Raw genomic sequence first — 16077 nt, 5'->3', positions numbered from 1 at the left:
TGAACTGAGTTCAAGACACATGAGGGTGTCAGCCTATCAATTCTGAATAGTCCAGCTTGACTCAGATGTGCTCTGTTAACCCATGTACTTGTGTGTGACTGCATTTTATTGTTGCCCTGATGAACTGGGTTCAAGGCAAATGAGGGTGTTAGCCTGTCAATGCTAAATAACCCGGCCTGGCTCAGTCATGACCTGTTGATCTGTGTGTGTATGTGCATACATGTGTTTGACTGATTTGGTGGTTGGAGGAACCCAGCCCCATTGAAACTGAGTCCTGCAAGATCGCTCCATTGGGGGTGAGGACTTGCAGAAGGGAGAGAGAGACAGCTCCATATAGAAACACAAGTAACACAGGCAGCACATTGATAAAATTACAGAGACCCCCATAAACGTACCCCTAATAAATGAGCACACCCGAAAGTGATGGGCAAATCTGGTAACACCACCCCATAATGTGTATATCCAGCTAAGAAAACTTGTGTCTCTACACATCTTTTTCCTTTAGATCATGCATTTATTTTGGGAGAATCTGATAATACAATTTTACATATTTTGTTCCTCAACAGGAGTACTATTCTATAAAACATGCATTTATCAGTATTCCTAGAATGTAATTTGCTATAGCCATCCTTTAGCTGAAAGCATGGGTTACCATTTTTCAGGGAAAAAATATTTGCTCTATTCCACTATGAGAATGAAAGATTTTCACGTACTCAGAACCTCTAACAACAAATATAAATCAGCCTCAAACCAGTTCAAAATATCCTGTATCTTTACTGGAGATTCTATAATCTCATTTAATAGGTTCTTACTTAAATTAAGGCCTCACTGATTACAACCCTTAGCAAATTAGTGAAGATTTCAAAATTTGGCTTCATATAAACAGCTTGCTCTTGTGAATGAATAACCTAGTGAAGCTGTTTGGGAAAATGTTGTCAATTATATTTCATATATGTCTTATACAGTTATATGGGATGTTTGGGAAGGAGTGAGAAATGGCAAGAGACTGCACAAATTCTTGATTAACATATGTGAACATAATTTGGACACAAATATAAAAATCAAAGCAGACATGTCTCAGCTAAAGAGAATTCAAGGGGAACAGCTGAATTAGATTTCTATTGTGAGCACAAAGAATGTTCCTAGGCATTGTAGAGAGAGAGATAATCCATCTGCAAAATTATTCATACACTAAAACAATTGTCTTGGGAATGGAAGGCTGACTGGATGCTTATGAACAAAGATGGGTCTAAAACCTAAACTTAAAACATAATACATATCCGTGAACAAATTCTAATAAAACCCAAATGGATCATACATTATAATGATTTGTGATGTCTAGGAAGAATAGGAAGGAAGAGATGGAATTGTAATGCAAAACAGTTTTAGCACATTAGAATGGAGTATAATAGATTTTCATCTTTTCATTTTTTTTTCTATGGGAATAGAAAGAAAGTTAGGAAATGGTTCTTGCATGTTAAACTGATATAGCTTTTTATATTTGTAAATTGTTAAAATCCATACTGAAGTTTTAGTTAGTTATTTACTCATGTCGTGTAATTTATAAACATAACTAAAATAGCAGATATTTTACCATGGAAATGATCAATGCACTGAAATTCTAAAGTATTTGTTCAACTTCTGTAGTCTCTAAACTTTCTGCTGGCATTTTCCATTTTGGTTTTTATATGGGCTTAAATTCACCACACAAATCTAAACATTATCATCCCTCTGGGCTACATGTAGATTCCATTGTGCATATCTAATAAAAAAAATTCCACTGAATTTAGTGGGAGCTACTTCTTAATGCTGTCATAATACCTAATGCATGCACTCTACTGTAGGAGTGTTTTGTAGCATTACATTTGCAGAACCATCATTCAGTTTGAAGTGAACAATATTTCCTTGCAGTAGCTTTGTGTGAATGTTTAGATTTTTTTTATCTGCCATATCCCCATTGATATTTCCACTCCTCTTTTTTCCCTGATAAATGCTCTGTACTTCTGATCTGTCTTACAGCAGAAAAGATTAAGTTTATGCCATGGTTGCTACCCAGTGGGCATGTCTACACATGGTATTAATGCAGTAGTTTATTGCTGCTGGGCACCATGTTTGAATGTGCACCCAGGACCACAGTACATTGGGCGAGGTCAGAGCATCCCTTGTTGGCAGATCATCCCAAGGGGTCAGCCTGCCAGCCTGGGGCTGCTCCATCTTAGCTCGACATGTTGCAGAGGGGCTGCCTGGGACAGGAGGGTGCTCCAGTGTGGGGTTAGCCAGCAGGCAGCTATATTTATAAGTACTATCCTGTTTTGGAGTTTACTAGTTTCCTGCAGCCTAATAGAGCTGCAAGTGTAGACATCAAGGTGTTTACTGCAGAGCTAATTAGGCAACTCCACAGTAAATGTTTTGTGTAGATGCACCCAGTGGCTATCACCAGTATTAGAAAGTATTTCTCTGCTTATTTCTTTTCACTAGGAGGCTTGAAGTTATTGCTGCTGCAGAAGTGATGCTTAGCACTCCAGGCTAGGGACAGACATCACACATAAACTGGTTTAAGTGATCAGAAATTGGTTTAAACCTGTAACAGATATTCAGTGCACATAAACCAGTTTGAAAATGGCTGAAACCAATTCGAGATAAACTTGACTGAATGTAGTATCAGACTTAACTGATTTGGGTCAAACCGGTTTATGCAATGTCTGTCCCAGACCCCTTGCTGGTTTAAGATGAACCAAATAGCCCCAGCAGCATGGTCTGCTCTCTGGGCTGGGTGGGGCTCTCTGCTCTACAGGAGAGCTGGCCCCTCCCTTCTGCTCCCTGGCTGGAGCTCTGGCAGAGACTTGCAGACACAGCAGGGTCTGACTGGCTTCCCCCTGCTCTACCACCCCCTCGCTGCTTGTTGCTTAAGCAGGACTCCCTCTCCTTCCTCCCCTCCTCCCATCTCCCACAGAACGGACTCCAGCTCCACGGTCCCTAGGCATGTGATATGCTAGCTAATGCTGAGAGGTATCTCTATGTGTGTCTCACCCCAATTTCAATGGGACAGACAGACAGAACAGTGAACACTTAGGGCTATTTGGAGCTAATCAGCAGGTCAGCTGGTAAGTTGTTTAAGAAGAGTTTGAAGTAATGGAGAAAACCTATTGTTTTGCTGATGAGGTGATGATAATCACTGTTACCAGCCCCCTTCTGGCTTGCTCGCTTGTCAGTTTGCTGCAGACAGTATAAAGAAGCAGGGAGAGTGAGATTGAAAAGCTCCGTATCATCAATGCATGCATGCACTGCACACACACCCTTGCCTCAGAGTGCTAGCAGGGGGCTGGGGGCTGGCAACACTCCAGCCCCTTGAGCAGCCAGTGTGGAAAAGCCTGGGACTGTGCAGGCAGACCTCCATAATCAGAGGCCCTGCAGGGGCCTGGCCACACCCCCTCAGCTCAGTACAGTGCCAGGGAAGGGAGGGCTGCTCTAGCATCCCCCAGCTTTTAGCCTGAGCCAGTGTCTGTGCCTAAATTTCCTCAGTCCAGAGAAAATGTCTGTCCAGTTACAAACCAGTTCAGCCTAGCCAGGTTAGACTAACGTGCAAACATTGAATCAATTCAGGCTCAGGCTTTTTAAATGTCTGTCCCTAGTCCAGAAGCATGGTAGACTGCAAGAGCAAATACTGGAAAGCAGAAATGTTGTGGCATATCCTCATATTTTGTAGGAGGGAAAAGTATTCCTTGTAGAACCAATAAGTCATTTAATTGGGTAATGGGATTATTTGAATCTAGTGCTCTGGGGCAGGGGGCAACCTTTAATGAGTCATGGGCTGGAACAATCTGGCTCTGGTCCAGTGTAGGCCAGGTGGCTTCAGTGTCACATCAGCAGGGGCCTTTCCCCATGCTGGAGCCAGGCAGCTGGCAGCTACAGCCATACTACAGCTGCTTTTCTCAGCTCCCATTTCCTAGCTGGGGCACAAGTGCTGCTTCCAACCACAGTTGAGCTGTTCAGGGACCAGGTATGTGCAAACCGTATCTGCGTTGCTGCTGCTCTTTCCACCACACACCCTGGCCCCCAGCTGTGTGGCCCCTTTACAGCTCCCCACTGCAGCTGCAGGGGCAGAGCGGGGGAGAAGTAGTGGCTGCACAGACACAGTTTACAGCTGCCAGCCCTGTGCAGCTCCTCACAAGCTGGAAGCTACACTTGCACCACAGCTGGGAAGTGTGGAATTGGGAGAATTAGTGGAAGCACAGATGCAAGTCCCAGCTGCCTGGCCCCAGGGTGGGTGCAGTCAGAGGCCATCACTGCTGATGCACTGCCAAAATCACTTGACCCATATTGAACCATAGCTGGGAGGGCTGGAACTCAGGCACAGCTGGGGCTGTCTTGTCCTGGTCTAGCTCCTTGTTGCTCGGAGCCAGCATAGGGATGGGTATGGGCACAGGGCAAGCCCTCCAGCCTCACAGTCTGGATCCAGCCCTCCAGCTGACCCCTGGCCTGGTGTCCTAGCTGCTTGCTACAATAAGATAAAAACATGTTAATACCTTCTTCCATAGTAGCTTTTAGGTAGAATCATAGAAACAAAAAAGCATATGTTTCTGACCTACAAAGTGAAGACATATGTCCTCTACAGGAGCTCTTGCCACCACCATTTCTTGTGGTAGCTGCATGTTCTATACTTGTTCCCTTGCCAAAATCAAAATCATACACATCAGAAGTGAAAAGGGAAATAGGACAGTGGTTCTTCATAATGAGGAGCTTGGAAACTAATTCCTCTTCTGGACTAAATTTGCTTAGAAATGTTGCAATAGCTTTGTGGTGCTTGGGATGAAAATGGAATGGCTGAACCTCACTTTGATTCAACAAATTAGGATTTATTTCACTTGGAAGACACTTTTTTTCATTATTTTTATGAAAGTTGTTTTATGTCGGAACACCTTGAATGTTTTTTCTAGGGAAGGCTGAACTGTGGTAACCTAGGAGGAAACGGAACCCATTCTAGGAGACAGAACGCTTTCAGAATTTAATGTTCTGTTTGGATTTTACAAGGCCTAGGAACCTTTTCCAAGACCAGTTCCAAAAAAAAGGGCACTGACCATGGAGACTTCCAGAGACTTCACTGAAACAATTATTATATATTCTAGTGAATGGAATTTCAAGACAAACAGAGGGAAATATTGTCTCTAATGTGTCTTCCATCTGCCTCTCCCCCCTCCCCTCCTGCCCTGCCTGTATTATGCCAGTTATTTCAATAAGGAGGACACCTAACTATTTCAATGTCAAAAGAGTGCTTTGATAAATTAAACATTTATCTTCATAAAGAGTTATAAAGTATCACAGTCTTATAAGTTAAGGTGGGTAAAGATGAACTTCTGTACATTTTCCAAGTGTAGCTTTGGGGCAGGGAAAGCCCAGCTGCTGGCCACAGCCATGGGACTACACTTTTCCTACTCCCCCCTGCCACTGGGGGGAGTATTTTAGTCTCCCAGCCCCTCACTCCAAGGCCATCAAATGCCCTGATCCCACAAGCTGCTCCCAGTGCTGGTTCTACTGGTGTTTAACAGTCCTGGGAGCTGATTGAAGTAAATTGGCATGGGAGGAGGGTCTGGGGATTGGTTCACAGAGTAGAATTGTTCTTCTGGTGTTAGAGGTGGCGGGAGGCCTCAAAGTAACCCCAGGTCATGGTAGAGAGAGGTGCCCTGATCCCACCAACCCTCCCCCCACAACCAGAGTCATTAGCCACCCTGATCCTGCCACCCCCCCCCACAGAGCTGCCAGCCTCCCATTTCCCCCCCACTCCCCAACTCCAAATTACGTCAGCTGGACTCCCAGCACCAATGAACATTGGTAAAACCAGCCCAAGGGGAGGTTTGTGAGATTAGAAGCATTTTTGAAGCATCAAGGATGGGGGTTGAAGGAGCCTGGGGAGTTGCCAGGATCAGAGTGGATTTCTGATCCCACCTATCTTCCCAATCACCCCAACTGCCTCCATGGATCCTGCTAGGCCCCCTGATTTTGCCATCCCCTTATCCTGGCTTACCTTAGATCAGGCTCTTGGTACCTATCTAATCACTGAGTTAGACTAAGGGACTATTTTTTAACCTGATCTAACCCCCAAACTTCTCACTGTAACATCTGTATGAGACCTTAAAATCTTAGTTAGTATCTATCACTTATAAACAGACCATATTACTTTCTAAGGGGATAAGGGAACTTTCATAGGGTACAGACAGAAGTGACAATTTTTGCCTGATCTCACCCCTGAAAGCACTCTTCAGCCATGAACCAACACAAGTGCATGGCTGCAGAGTGCTTTACAAGTTCCTGATCCTGCAACAATCTGAACCCTAATTACATAAGGTTTCAGATGAAGATGCTTCAAAGTGGAGCATCTTCATTAACTTGTGCCTGATCCCAGCACTGTTTTCAGAATGGGAGGGGAAGGAAGGGAGTAGAGGGAGCTTATTTTGTGGGTTGCCTAGCTGGTGCTGGAGTGTGGGGCAGGTGGACTGCAGATGCCCCTGGGGTAGGGGGCTCCAATCCACCCCCTCCCCCACTCCAGCACAGGCTAGGGAAACCCCAGAGCAGACCTCCCCTACCTTCTCTCCCTCCCATCCTGAGACAGCACCAAGGGGCTGGGGAAAGGGGGCAGGGCTAGGGGAAGAGGTTGCATATATGCAGCCTCTCTCTCTGGATCAATTCCAAATTGGAGCTCGGTCTCTCACCCTCCTGACCCAATAGCCTATGTATGTTGGTTTGGGAGGATGTGTCTAACTCATGGCTCTTTCTGTGAAGTGCCATGGGTTAGACCAGGGAGCTGCACTTCTGTCTGTACTCATAGATGACTCTACATGTTTATACCACCCTGTACTCAGGTACTGAATGCCTTGTCCCCCTATAACTGGATGTATGCAATGGCAAGTCTTAATGTTATTTGTGGGTTGAGAGTAGAATACTTTCTTATGTGTTATGTAATTATTTTGAATTGTGTTCTCAACACAGAACACTGGAAAATTTACCTTTCTCTGGAAAATGAGGAAATTAACTTCACAGGTCCCCAGCTGTCTTTATCAAATTGAATCATAGGTGTGGGCATATGTAGCAATTAAACTGTCACAGTTGGTGCAGGTCAGAAGTCTTCACTTATACAGTACCTTACCAATCTAGATAGTCACATAACTTCAGTTCCTGATCAATTTCTGTCACCAGAGGGTAGGAGTGAGCACCCAGCTCAGCCTGTCTCAAAGTGGGTGAGTGTGGGGGTTGTGCTTGCACCCATGCTTTGGGAATGATAGATGATGGGTGACCTGTGGCTGGGAGCTTTTCCCTCTTCTATGTTCTCTTCTCCCCTAAATGTGGACTGAAGTCTGAAGTGTGATTACCTGACTTGGAGTGGTCAAGGGGGAAGGGAAGAGTGCTTGAACCCATGCTTTGGGTTCCCAGAGACTGGGGAGACATGTAGGAGTGTGGTCAGTGCAGACATATCTGGTTGTTTGAAAGATAGCTTTTATTGAACAACCAGTGAGGGGGAGCTCATTGATTAAAAGTGCAAAAAGAGCAGGCAAAAAAACACTATCTATGTGGGATGCTTAAGCCTTTCTCTGAAACTTTTGGTGGTGGCCACTTTCAGAAACCATGTAGTGGATTAGATGGGCTAATGACTATGATCTAGCGTGGCAGTTCTGATGTTCCTGTCTTGTTCATCAGTTCTATTCTGGCTCTGATTCAAAGAAATACTTCTGAATTGTAGCATTAGTCCCTTGTGGTCATTTATGAAGAACACAAATTCTTCAAAAGTTTGAAAACAATAAAAGATGACAGAATAAAATAAAAATGTCTCTCTGTACTTTTTCCTATTTTGTTTTAATCCTTTTTAATCCCTTTGCATTTAACCCCTTATTAAAATCTTTGTTTTAACTCTCCCTTTTCTCATCATCATCATAAAAAAAGTAATCTTCGTGCATGTCCATTATGAAAATAACTATAGGCTAAATCCTTACCTTTTAATATGGCTTATTATGGGGGTTTCCATATTAATTTCACTTTTTTTTTTTAAAAGGCAAAATTTATTTAAAAAAAAACATTTGTCAAAGCAGGTTAGTTTTTATATCTGTGCAGCTTACATTTTAGGATTAAAAATGTCACATCAATATTTAGCTAAGAGCAAACATATATCTGAAGAGTCTACAGTTTCTTAATACAAATGAGAATAGAAGGTTGAATATGGTTCTTTCTCCTAACTTAACTCTCTGTGGAACTATATGACTTAAATATATCAGAGTTTTGAATTCAACAGCTCAGAGTCCTGCATAAACTAAAATTGATTTTCAAATCATATAACTAAACTCATTAAATGAAGAGAAGTAAAATTAGAAAAGCATAGGCTATTTGACTATTTTAGACATTCTAAGAAACTATTATGGAATGCAGAAGGCAGCCTAGTTCCAGATGATACAAAGAAAGCTGAAATATTCAATGCCTTTTCAACTTCAGTCTTCACAAACAGAGACAGCTGAGTGCAGTTGGTAGCAAAGACAGAGAAGGTTGGGAAGGGAGGGAGGGAAGATTGAGACACGATTTGATGACAGTCTGCCTGTACCTGAAAGGTGATTATAGAGTTAAGGGAGATGGTCTTTGCTCTTTGGCCAAAGGGAATAGTACTAGGAGCAATGGCCTCAAGCTGCAAAAGAGCAAATTTAGGTTGAAGATTAGGAGGAACTTTCTGACCATGAGAGTGGTCACGCATTGGAAAAGACTACCCAGGAAAGTTATCCATCCTTGGAAATTTTCAAGAGCAGGTTGTACAAACCCTTGGATTGGATGGTTTAGTCAGGAATGATCCTGTCTTGAGCAAGGAGCTGGACTGGATGGCCTCATGAGGTCCCTTCCAGCCCTACTTTCCTATGATTTGCCAATAAATGGCCAGCAATAATAACTAGACCAAGATAAATATTCATTGTGGCTAATGAAAATCTGCTGTTTTGTTCAGTTAAGTCAACATGTGTAATATGCTTGCTAACTTCTCTTGCCAAATTGATTGGTACATTTCAAACTAGAAGATGATCACACTTGTTAAGTCTAGAATTATATTTTTATACTGTGTATTTTAGCTATTTTACTTCAATAATACTTGTACACGATGGGAAAATATTATTACTTAGCCAAGTTGGCAAGTCCAGTGAGACTCTCTGCATCAACCTTGTTGATTTTGTTGCCATCAAGATGAAGCTCTGTAAGCGAGGGAGGAAGGCCTGCAAAATAAATATCCAAAAAAGCCTTTCAGTATACCAGCTATTAATTAGAAAAAGAGCTTATTTTTTAGTTATAGTGAGACCTTTGTACATAGCCATATAAAAGAGTGTAGCTGCTATCCAGCTCATTAATGTCAGAATAGAAACACATCGTCATCAGAGACACATGAATCCTATAATTTATGCTTTGGAAAGGTTACTTTTTAATAATAAAAATTCACAGTGAGATAAAGGTGATACTCTAATATTTTTAAATACCAGTTTTCTCTGGAATGCAACATTGTGCTAAAGGGCCAGCCTACATTATTTCAGAACACAGTTTAAATGGAAGTCTGCACAGAAATAAATTTCAATCTACAGCTTAAATGGCAAGAACATGTAGAGGGAGAAAGACAGAGTCCTTCTATGACAAACTATGCATGCTCTTAGTTTTGCAGGTGCTTGAAAATTTGTGACCAAATACCTAGGAATACTACTGGCAAAATAAATAATTAAATTGTGGAAAAGCAATGTAAAAAAAAGTAGGTGTATTTGACTCTAAACATTAGCACTGGATTCCTCATTTTCAGAAAAGTAACTCAGGACCAGTATTTTCACTCTGTCTAGACCCAATCAGTATTTCCAAAGTAACAGCCAAAATGGGAAGTGAGGGCATGAAAAATAGTATTAGCTTTCTGAAATATTTTGCAATTTCACTGCATAGTGGCTCAAATGTTAATGTTCATTTCTGCAGTTTGCAGACACTGGCATTTGTTTATCTGGTTTATGATAGAGATCATTCACAGTAATTTACAGTGAATTACATACTTTCTAACTCCCCCCCCTTCCCTCGAAACAGCTGCTGGAAATTGCAGTGCACATTATATATCAGAAATACAGTAAGAGCAATTTCTAGAGGTTATGGGAGAAAAGTTAAGATAAAAACCATGTGCAACTCTCAGGTCACCTGCAGACATTCCCAGGATCTGATTAATGATCATGCAATTTACTTTAAGTGACATGACTGTAGATTAGGTCCTGATTCTGCAGGTGTTTGCCAATGCTAGGAACCCAATGTAATTAAGTCAGGGTGGAGGGGTGGGCATATGGGATCAGGGGAAGCTAGCAGATCTACAGGGGGAGGTTGGCAGGATTGGAAGGACTTGCAGGTCCACAGAGGGCTAGTGGGTCTGTGGAGAGTTTGGCAGGCTTGGGTGTTAGGAGGTCCACAGTAGGGGCTGACAGGATTTGGAGGTTGGTGGGTCCAGGGTGGGGCAGGGGTTGGTGAGATCAGGGGGGCTAGCTGGTCTACCAGGGGGGTTCATAGGATCATGGGGTTTAGAAGTGTATGGGGAGGTTCGTGAGATCAGAGGGCGAGTAGGTTTGTGGGAGGGTTGTCAGGTCCACAGGGCAAGAGGTTTTCTAAACAGGGGTGGGTGAGGGAAAAATCAGAGACTGGAGAGTAGGGTGAGACAGTGAGGAGCGAAGCAGAAGCTGTAAAGAGCTGGGGATTCAAGGGGGCTAGAGGGGGAAGAAGTGGAGAGGCAGAGGGCAAACGGTCCAGCAAACCCCGCCCCCCAGCCATTGCTTTCCCTGCTGTAGCATTTGGTGACCCTCTGATACTTAGATTCTGTACCTGGAAAATTATAACAAATATTTTTAAAATGTCCATATATAGAATCTAATTATTGGGTCATTGCCTTAAATTCAGAGTCATCTTAGATTTGAGTAAGTACAGTATTTCTTATGCCTCAATTTCCTAAATCCTTAAAGCTCTACTTACCTCTAGGAATACTAGTAATATTGCTGTCTGAAATACGGATATAGGACAGTTTCTTCATCCCTTGAAAGGCTCCATTTTCAATTCCTGAGCTCTTGAGTGGGTTGGTTCCCAGTTCTTCCAAAAAAAAAAAAAAGAGTTTAGCATTGGTTTTATTCATAACTATTAGACTACAGAGCATGTTTTACAGTTTTCCTCAACTGAATCTTTACTAATTTGGCCAATTTTTGTAGTATACCAGGGCACTTGGCTTTCTACCTAGAAGATATTACAAATACAGTCAATTATGACCTATACCTAGAAAATCTATATTACATCATGTTGCTCCAGCCAACATTTCTTATGATGCATACCTACAACAATCATTTGATTTAGTCCATTGAAGACAACTTTTCTTAGTTTGGAGATCTCATTTTCATGGGCACGAAGCTCCTGTAGGGATTTGGGCATATTTTCTGGTAGCTCCTTCAGGTTGTTCTTGGAGAGGTAAAGTCTCTCCAGTTTCTTCAGGGGAGCAAAAGCTGCTGGGCTTATTTTGCTGATTTTGTTGTTAACCAGGATTAGTGCCTGTGAAATAATAAAAGATGATATTTTTCTTACTTCATGTTGAAGGCATATGCCTTAATGTAAAAGAATTAGGGCAAAAAAGCCAGTTCTAAAATATCAGGTATCTAGGTTGTTGATAGCTCTGAAATACAGAATTTCTACCTGAACTGATCTACTGAACCTTGGGGAGCTGAAGTAAATGCAATGCAAAATTTAAAAAAAAAATCAGAAAAATATCAAATCAAAACCTAAACAAATTACTATAAAAATATTTGCAAAACAATTTATGGCCACATCCCACCATCTGGAGTCTCTGAGAATGCTATCTACATCGAAGGATAAAATATAAAACATTCATTTGAAATAAGTGAAGACATAGCACCACACATAAGCATAACTGCCTCACCATGTTATATGTATCATAATAGTGCATCAAACAAGCCCTTTCAGGGATCCCTGATTGCTTTGGGATGAAGAGAATTTGTATGACCTAATTCTAGGATGCAGCATAACTACCCCTCAACCATACAGCCCACCAAGTCTTGCTACATTTTACTCAGTGGCTTCCAGGGAGAAAATCTATGATTGCATAGGAAATGGTACAATTTTAACTCATAATATTTTCAGCATTTTCTGGGTTTTTCCATCTGGCTTTGTTAGATTTTTGTTTGTTTCTTTGGTGTTTGATGTTGCAAATCACACAAGTGGCTCTTTGAAGGAATTCCTCACTTGAGAAGGAATAGTTTATATTAGTAAGAATTTGAAGGGTAGGACTTTAGATGGTAACTACCATGGGTGTGAGTTCATATCTTAATTTGTAAATTTCAAAACACTGATAGTGCTTATTCCATGAACAGTGAAGTAATAGAGAAAAAAATCCTATACCAAGGATTGTACTGTATCATGGACATTATAGTGAACCCATCTGAAGTTCCTTCCATCTTATTTCCACCATGTTTATTTATCTATCTTACAACGTATTATGAAGTTAAGTGAATCATTATTTGCCCAGTGAATTATGACTTTTGGATAGGAGCTTCCCTATATGTATAAAGTTATGTATTTTTTTTCTGTTAGCAGCTACAAAGCATTCTTGATCATTTCCTACATCCCATTACTTGCAGGAATGGAAAAAAACAGATGACTCCATGCCAAATGTTTCAATATCCCACATGTTCTGGTGTCATTCCAATATATTTCTAACCCATGCTTATCCTTCCATAATTAAACTTTTGTCAGCTAAAAGGGAAAACAGAGCATTTAAGTCTTGCATCAATCAGTAAGGCAATAAGAGTGCCATAAGATACCCCATTACTTGTGATATCAGCTCCTTCCAATTGAAAATTGAAAGGTAAAGAAAGGAAAATGGAAAGATTGTTTTGACCAGTATTTGATGTGTAATGGATTCCCCTTACAGTTCACCATAGCTAAAACAAGTGGTATGTTTTTACAGATGCTTCCATTGAGTACACACGTAGCTGAACATATCTGTTTTTAATTTTGTATGCTAGCCTTAAGCAATGAGATTTGTGAGAGGAGGTAAGAGAGGTCATTTTCAGTTCAACAGAATAATTCACTGACAATAAGCCTCTCCCAAAATAAGTTTAATGATCAAGTGGAAGCTCTCGTCATAATTCTCATTTATTCTCTTGACTCTTGAGTCATAAGAACTACTGCTAGAACAGATCAAAGATCGATCTAATGTGATTTTCTGTTTCTGGAATGATCAATGCCAGAATCTTTGGAGGAAACTGTACATTCTAACCCCAATATAATATTTATAGATAACTCAATAATCACCGGATATGGGGAACAATCTAGTTAGAGGTGAATGTTATGCCCCGAATCATGAGAATGAATACCCTTTTTATCATAATTAGACCAATTCCACAACCTGTTGCTGTGATCTGTGTTTTGTTGTTTTTGTTGCAGTTTTTTTTTTCTTACCAAAAGTAAAATTTTTACAAGTGTGTAAGTTTCATATTCAATGAAACTTAGGATCCAGGCGTGTCTACTTGTGCATTAACATGCATTAGTTAATGCACATTAAATCTAGTACTTCCACTGTGTGGTACTATGATAATGTGCATTAGCCTGTCTTAATGTGCATTAACTAAAGAACACAAGGTATTTTTACAAATGCTGTGGGATGTGGTGCCAGGAGCTTTAATTAAAAGTGCTCACGCATCATGTGCATCAGCGTCCCTGCGCTGAAAAAATGGCAACAGACCATTTTGAAGTAAAGCTCATCAAATGTATTTTATTTCAAAGCCCCCTACTACCTTTTATTCAGTGTGGAGACATGCAGGGATGCTGATACACATGATGCAGAATGCTGCCAGTGTGTGTCAATTTCCATGTTCCAGCAGACTTGAGTAATTGAGTCTGCTCGGTTGTGCTGGATTTCTAGTATGTTGGAGCAGGCTCTGTGCATGCATATAGGAGGGGACAGTTTTTAAGGGATGCTTAATGGACATTAGCCTATTTTAATGCACATTAACTAAATAACATGGGGCATTTTTACACATGCAAGCGCTTCAGTGCTGGGCGCTTTGAAAAGCACCCGGAACTGTGACGCTTGCAGTTGTATAAGTGCCAAAATGCATGTCAGTGTTGAGAAAATGGCAGCAGCGTGCTTTTGAACTAAAACACATCTGAGGTGCTTTAGTTCAAAAGGGTCCCACCACCATTTTCTGTGCGCTGATGCACATTGCACCACTTATACAACCGCACGTGGTGCAGCGCAGTGCACTTGACCTCAGCTCGCATGAGGGGCAGACTTAATTAATCAAGTCTGCTCCAAAACAGCAGATCTCTGGTGTGTCATGAGACAAAAGAATGTGTGTATAAATGCCCACTTTTTTAGTGACACTTTAATGCACATTAAAATAGACTGATGTGCATTAAAGTGCATGTGTAAACACTCCCCGTTTTTGAAGATTTTAAACCAAAGTCCTATCTTTCCTAATGAGTAACCTTCATTAGCTAAAAATGCATTAGAAATACTTGTTTAATGTTTAATATTTGCTACCCTTTAAGTAATTAAGTCTTTACCAGATTTTTTACTATTCTTGATGATGAATGTGTGGAATTAGACAAGAACAGGTTTTATTGTTATGTCCAGTAAATCATTATTGGACATCTATTTAATAGTCTTTATCATAAATCTAGTCTTATCTAGTTAATATCAACAAAATGTTGAGGGCTCTTGGGAAATTCTGTAGCCAAACTTTTTGTGTGTCAAACTCTAGTGCTCTACAAAAAATATGCCCCAAGCATAAAAAATGTTACATTTGGGAAATAACACAGTGTGTTTATTTTTTAATTAATCCTTTCACACAATCTGATAAATTTACAAATAATGGTAATTACTAAAAGGTATTAAAAATAGATTTTACTTATGGGAAAAAGTGGGTGCTGTGGAGGCTTTATACAATAGACCAGTTAGTCTTGATCTTTTCCATATCAGTATCTCACCTCCCATTTAGTAATATGAAAAGAGCACGGTGGTCAGGACCTGCACTTTGAAAATACGTTTCTCTGGCATTTGTATGCATGAATTTTTATGCTACAGCCAGGAAAAACAAAACAAAACATGAGAATCTGCAACAAAAGCGTCTTGACAAGCAAAAACAAGTTAGGAGGACAACTGGTATAGCACCTGGCATAGCCATACCTCTGTGCTCCTTTTCTATTTCACAATAACTGTATTATTTGTGAGGCTCAGAGAAGTAATTACCCTCAGAGTGGCAGTGTTTACTTTTCTGTAAATATGCCTCTTATGGTTTACTTGTAACAAAAGTTCAGAAAAATTAGTGGGACTTTAGGGGTCAGTGAAAACAGGAACTGAAGGAGAAGAACCCAGGGAAAACATCTGCAGTCAGTGTTGAAGGAGTAAAGGATGGTGTCCAAGTACATGCCACATGGGCCAAGTATCCTGAAAAAAATAGCATCATGATAGGGGATTACAGCTACCAATGTGCTGTATTTGTGTAATGCCAAAAAGGGTGGAAGGATATGCTTAGGGTTTCAACACCCTGTCATGAAAATGCTGACTAGTCTGGTTTGCATTTACATTTGCATCATTGCTGTTATGGGGCCACTTGGAAGGGGAGAGGAAGGTAAAAGCTCTTTGAATAGGGCCATGTTGTTGATGCTTATGTCAGGCCTGTACTTTCTAATGCTGTTTATTGAGGGGAAGTTAAGAAAAAAATGGACTATATCATTATTTTCCAGCACAAAAGCTGGAACATGTTGATACCCAGTTTAAACACTTGCTAGGTGTGGACCTTGGGGTACCTGAATACAGGCCACAAGTAACTCAGAGAAGGAGGCAAGAGGAAAAGATAAACCCATAAATCTGGCTGCCAGAGATTTCTCAACGGGGCAGAAGCAGCTCACTTCCATCAGATCCTTAACTGAGGCATACCAGATATAATTTCCTGTAGGAAATAATGTATATTGCCACTGCTATCTTCCTTGTTCGTGTCCCTTTTTTCCTTTAGTGTTCTATGGTATATTCAGGACAAAACTCTTTCC

At 40.9% G+C, this 16077-nt stretch overlaps 1 protein-coding gene across 1 annotated transcript in view; it reads right to left on the bottom strand.

Moving 5' to 3' along the window:
- The window catches only part of DCN (decorin), a 48273-nt gene that overhangs the window by 5583 nt on the left and 26613 nt on the right, over positions 1 to 16077 (bottom strand). Inside the window, exons 4-6 of the mRNA XM_006029290.3 lie at positions 11346 to 11559; positions 10996 to 11109; positions 9140 to 9233 (exon numbers count right to left, since the gene is read on the bottom strand). Of these exons, the coding sequence (XP_006029352.1) occupies positions 9140 to 9233; positions 10996 to 11109; positions 11346 to 11559 (422 nt within the window). The remainder of the gene's footprint in view (positions 1 to 9139; positions 9234 to 10995; positions 11110 to 11345; positions 11560 to 16077) is intronic.

The sequence above is a fragment of the Alligator sinensis genome, unplaced genomic scaffold (genome assembly GCF_000455745.1).
Source record: "Alligator sinensis unplaced genomic scaffold, ASM45574v1 scaffold141_2, whole genome shotgun sequence".
NCBI lineage: Eukaryota > Metazoa > Chordata > Crocodylia > Alligatoridae > Alligator > Alligator sinensis.
Note: the sequence above shows the minus strand (reverse complement) of the source record. Positions and strands in the feature narration are given on the sequence as shown.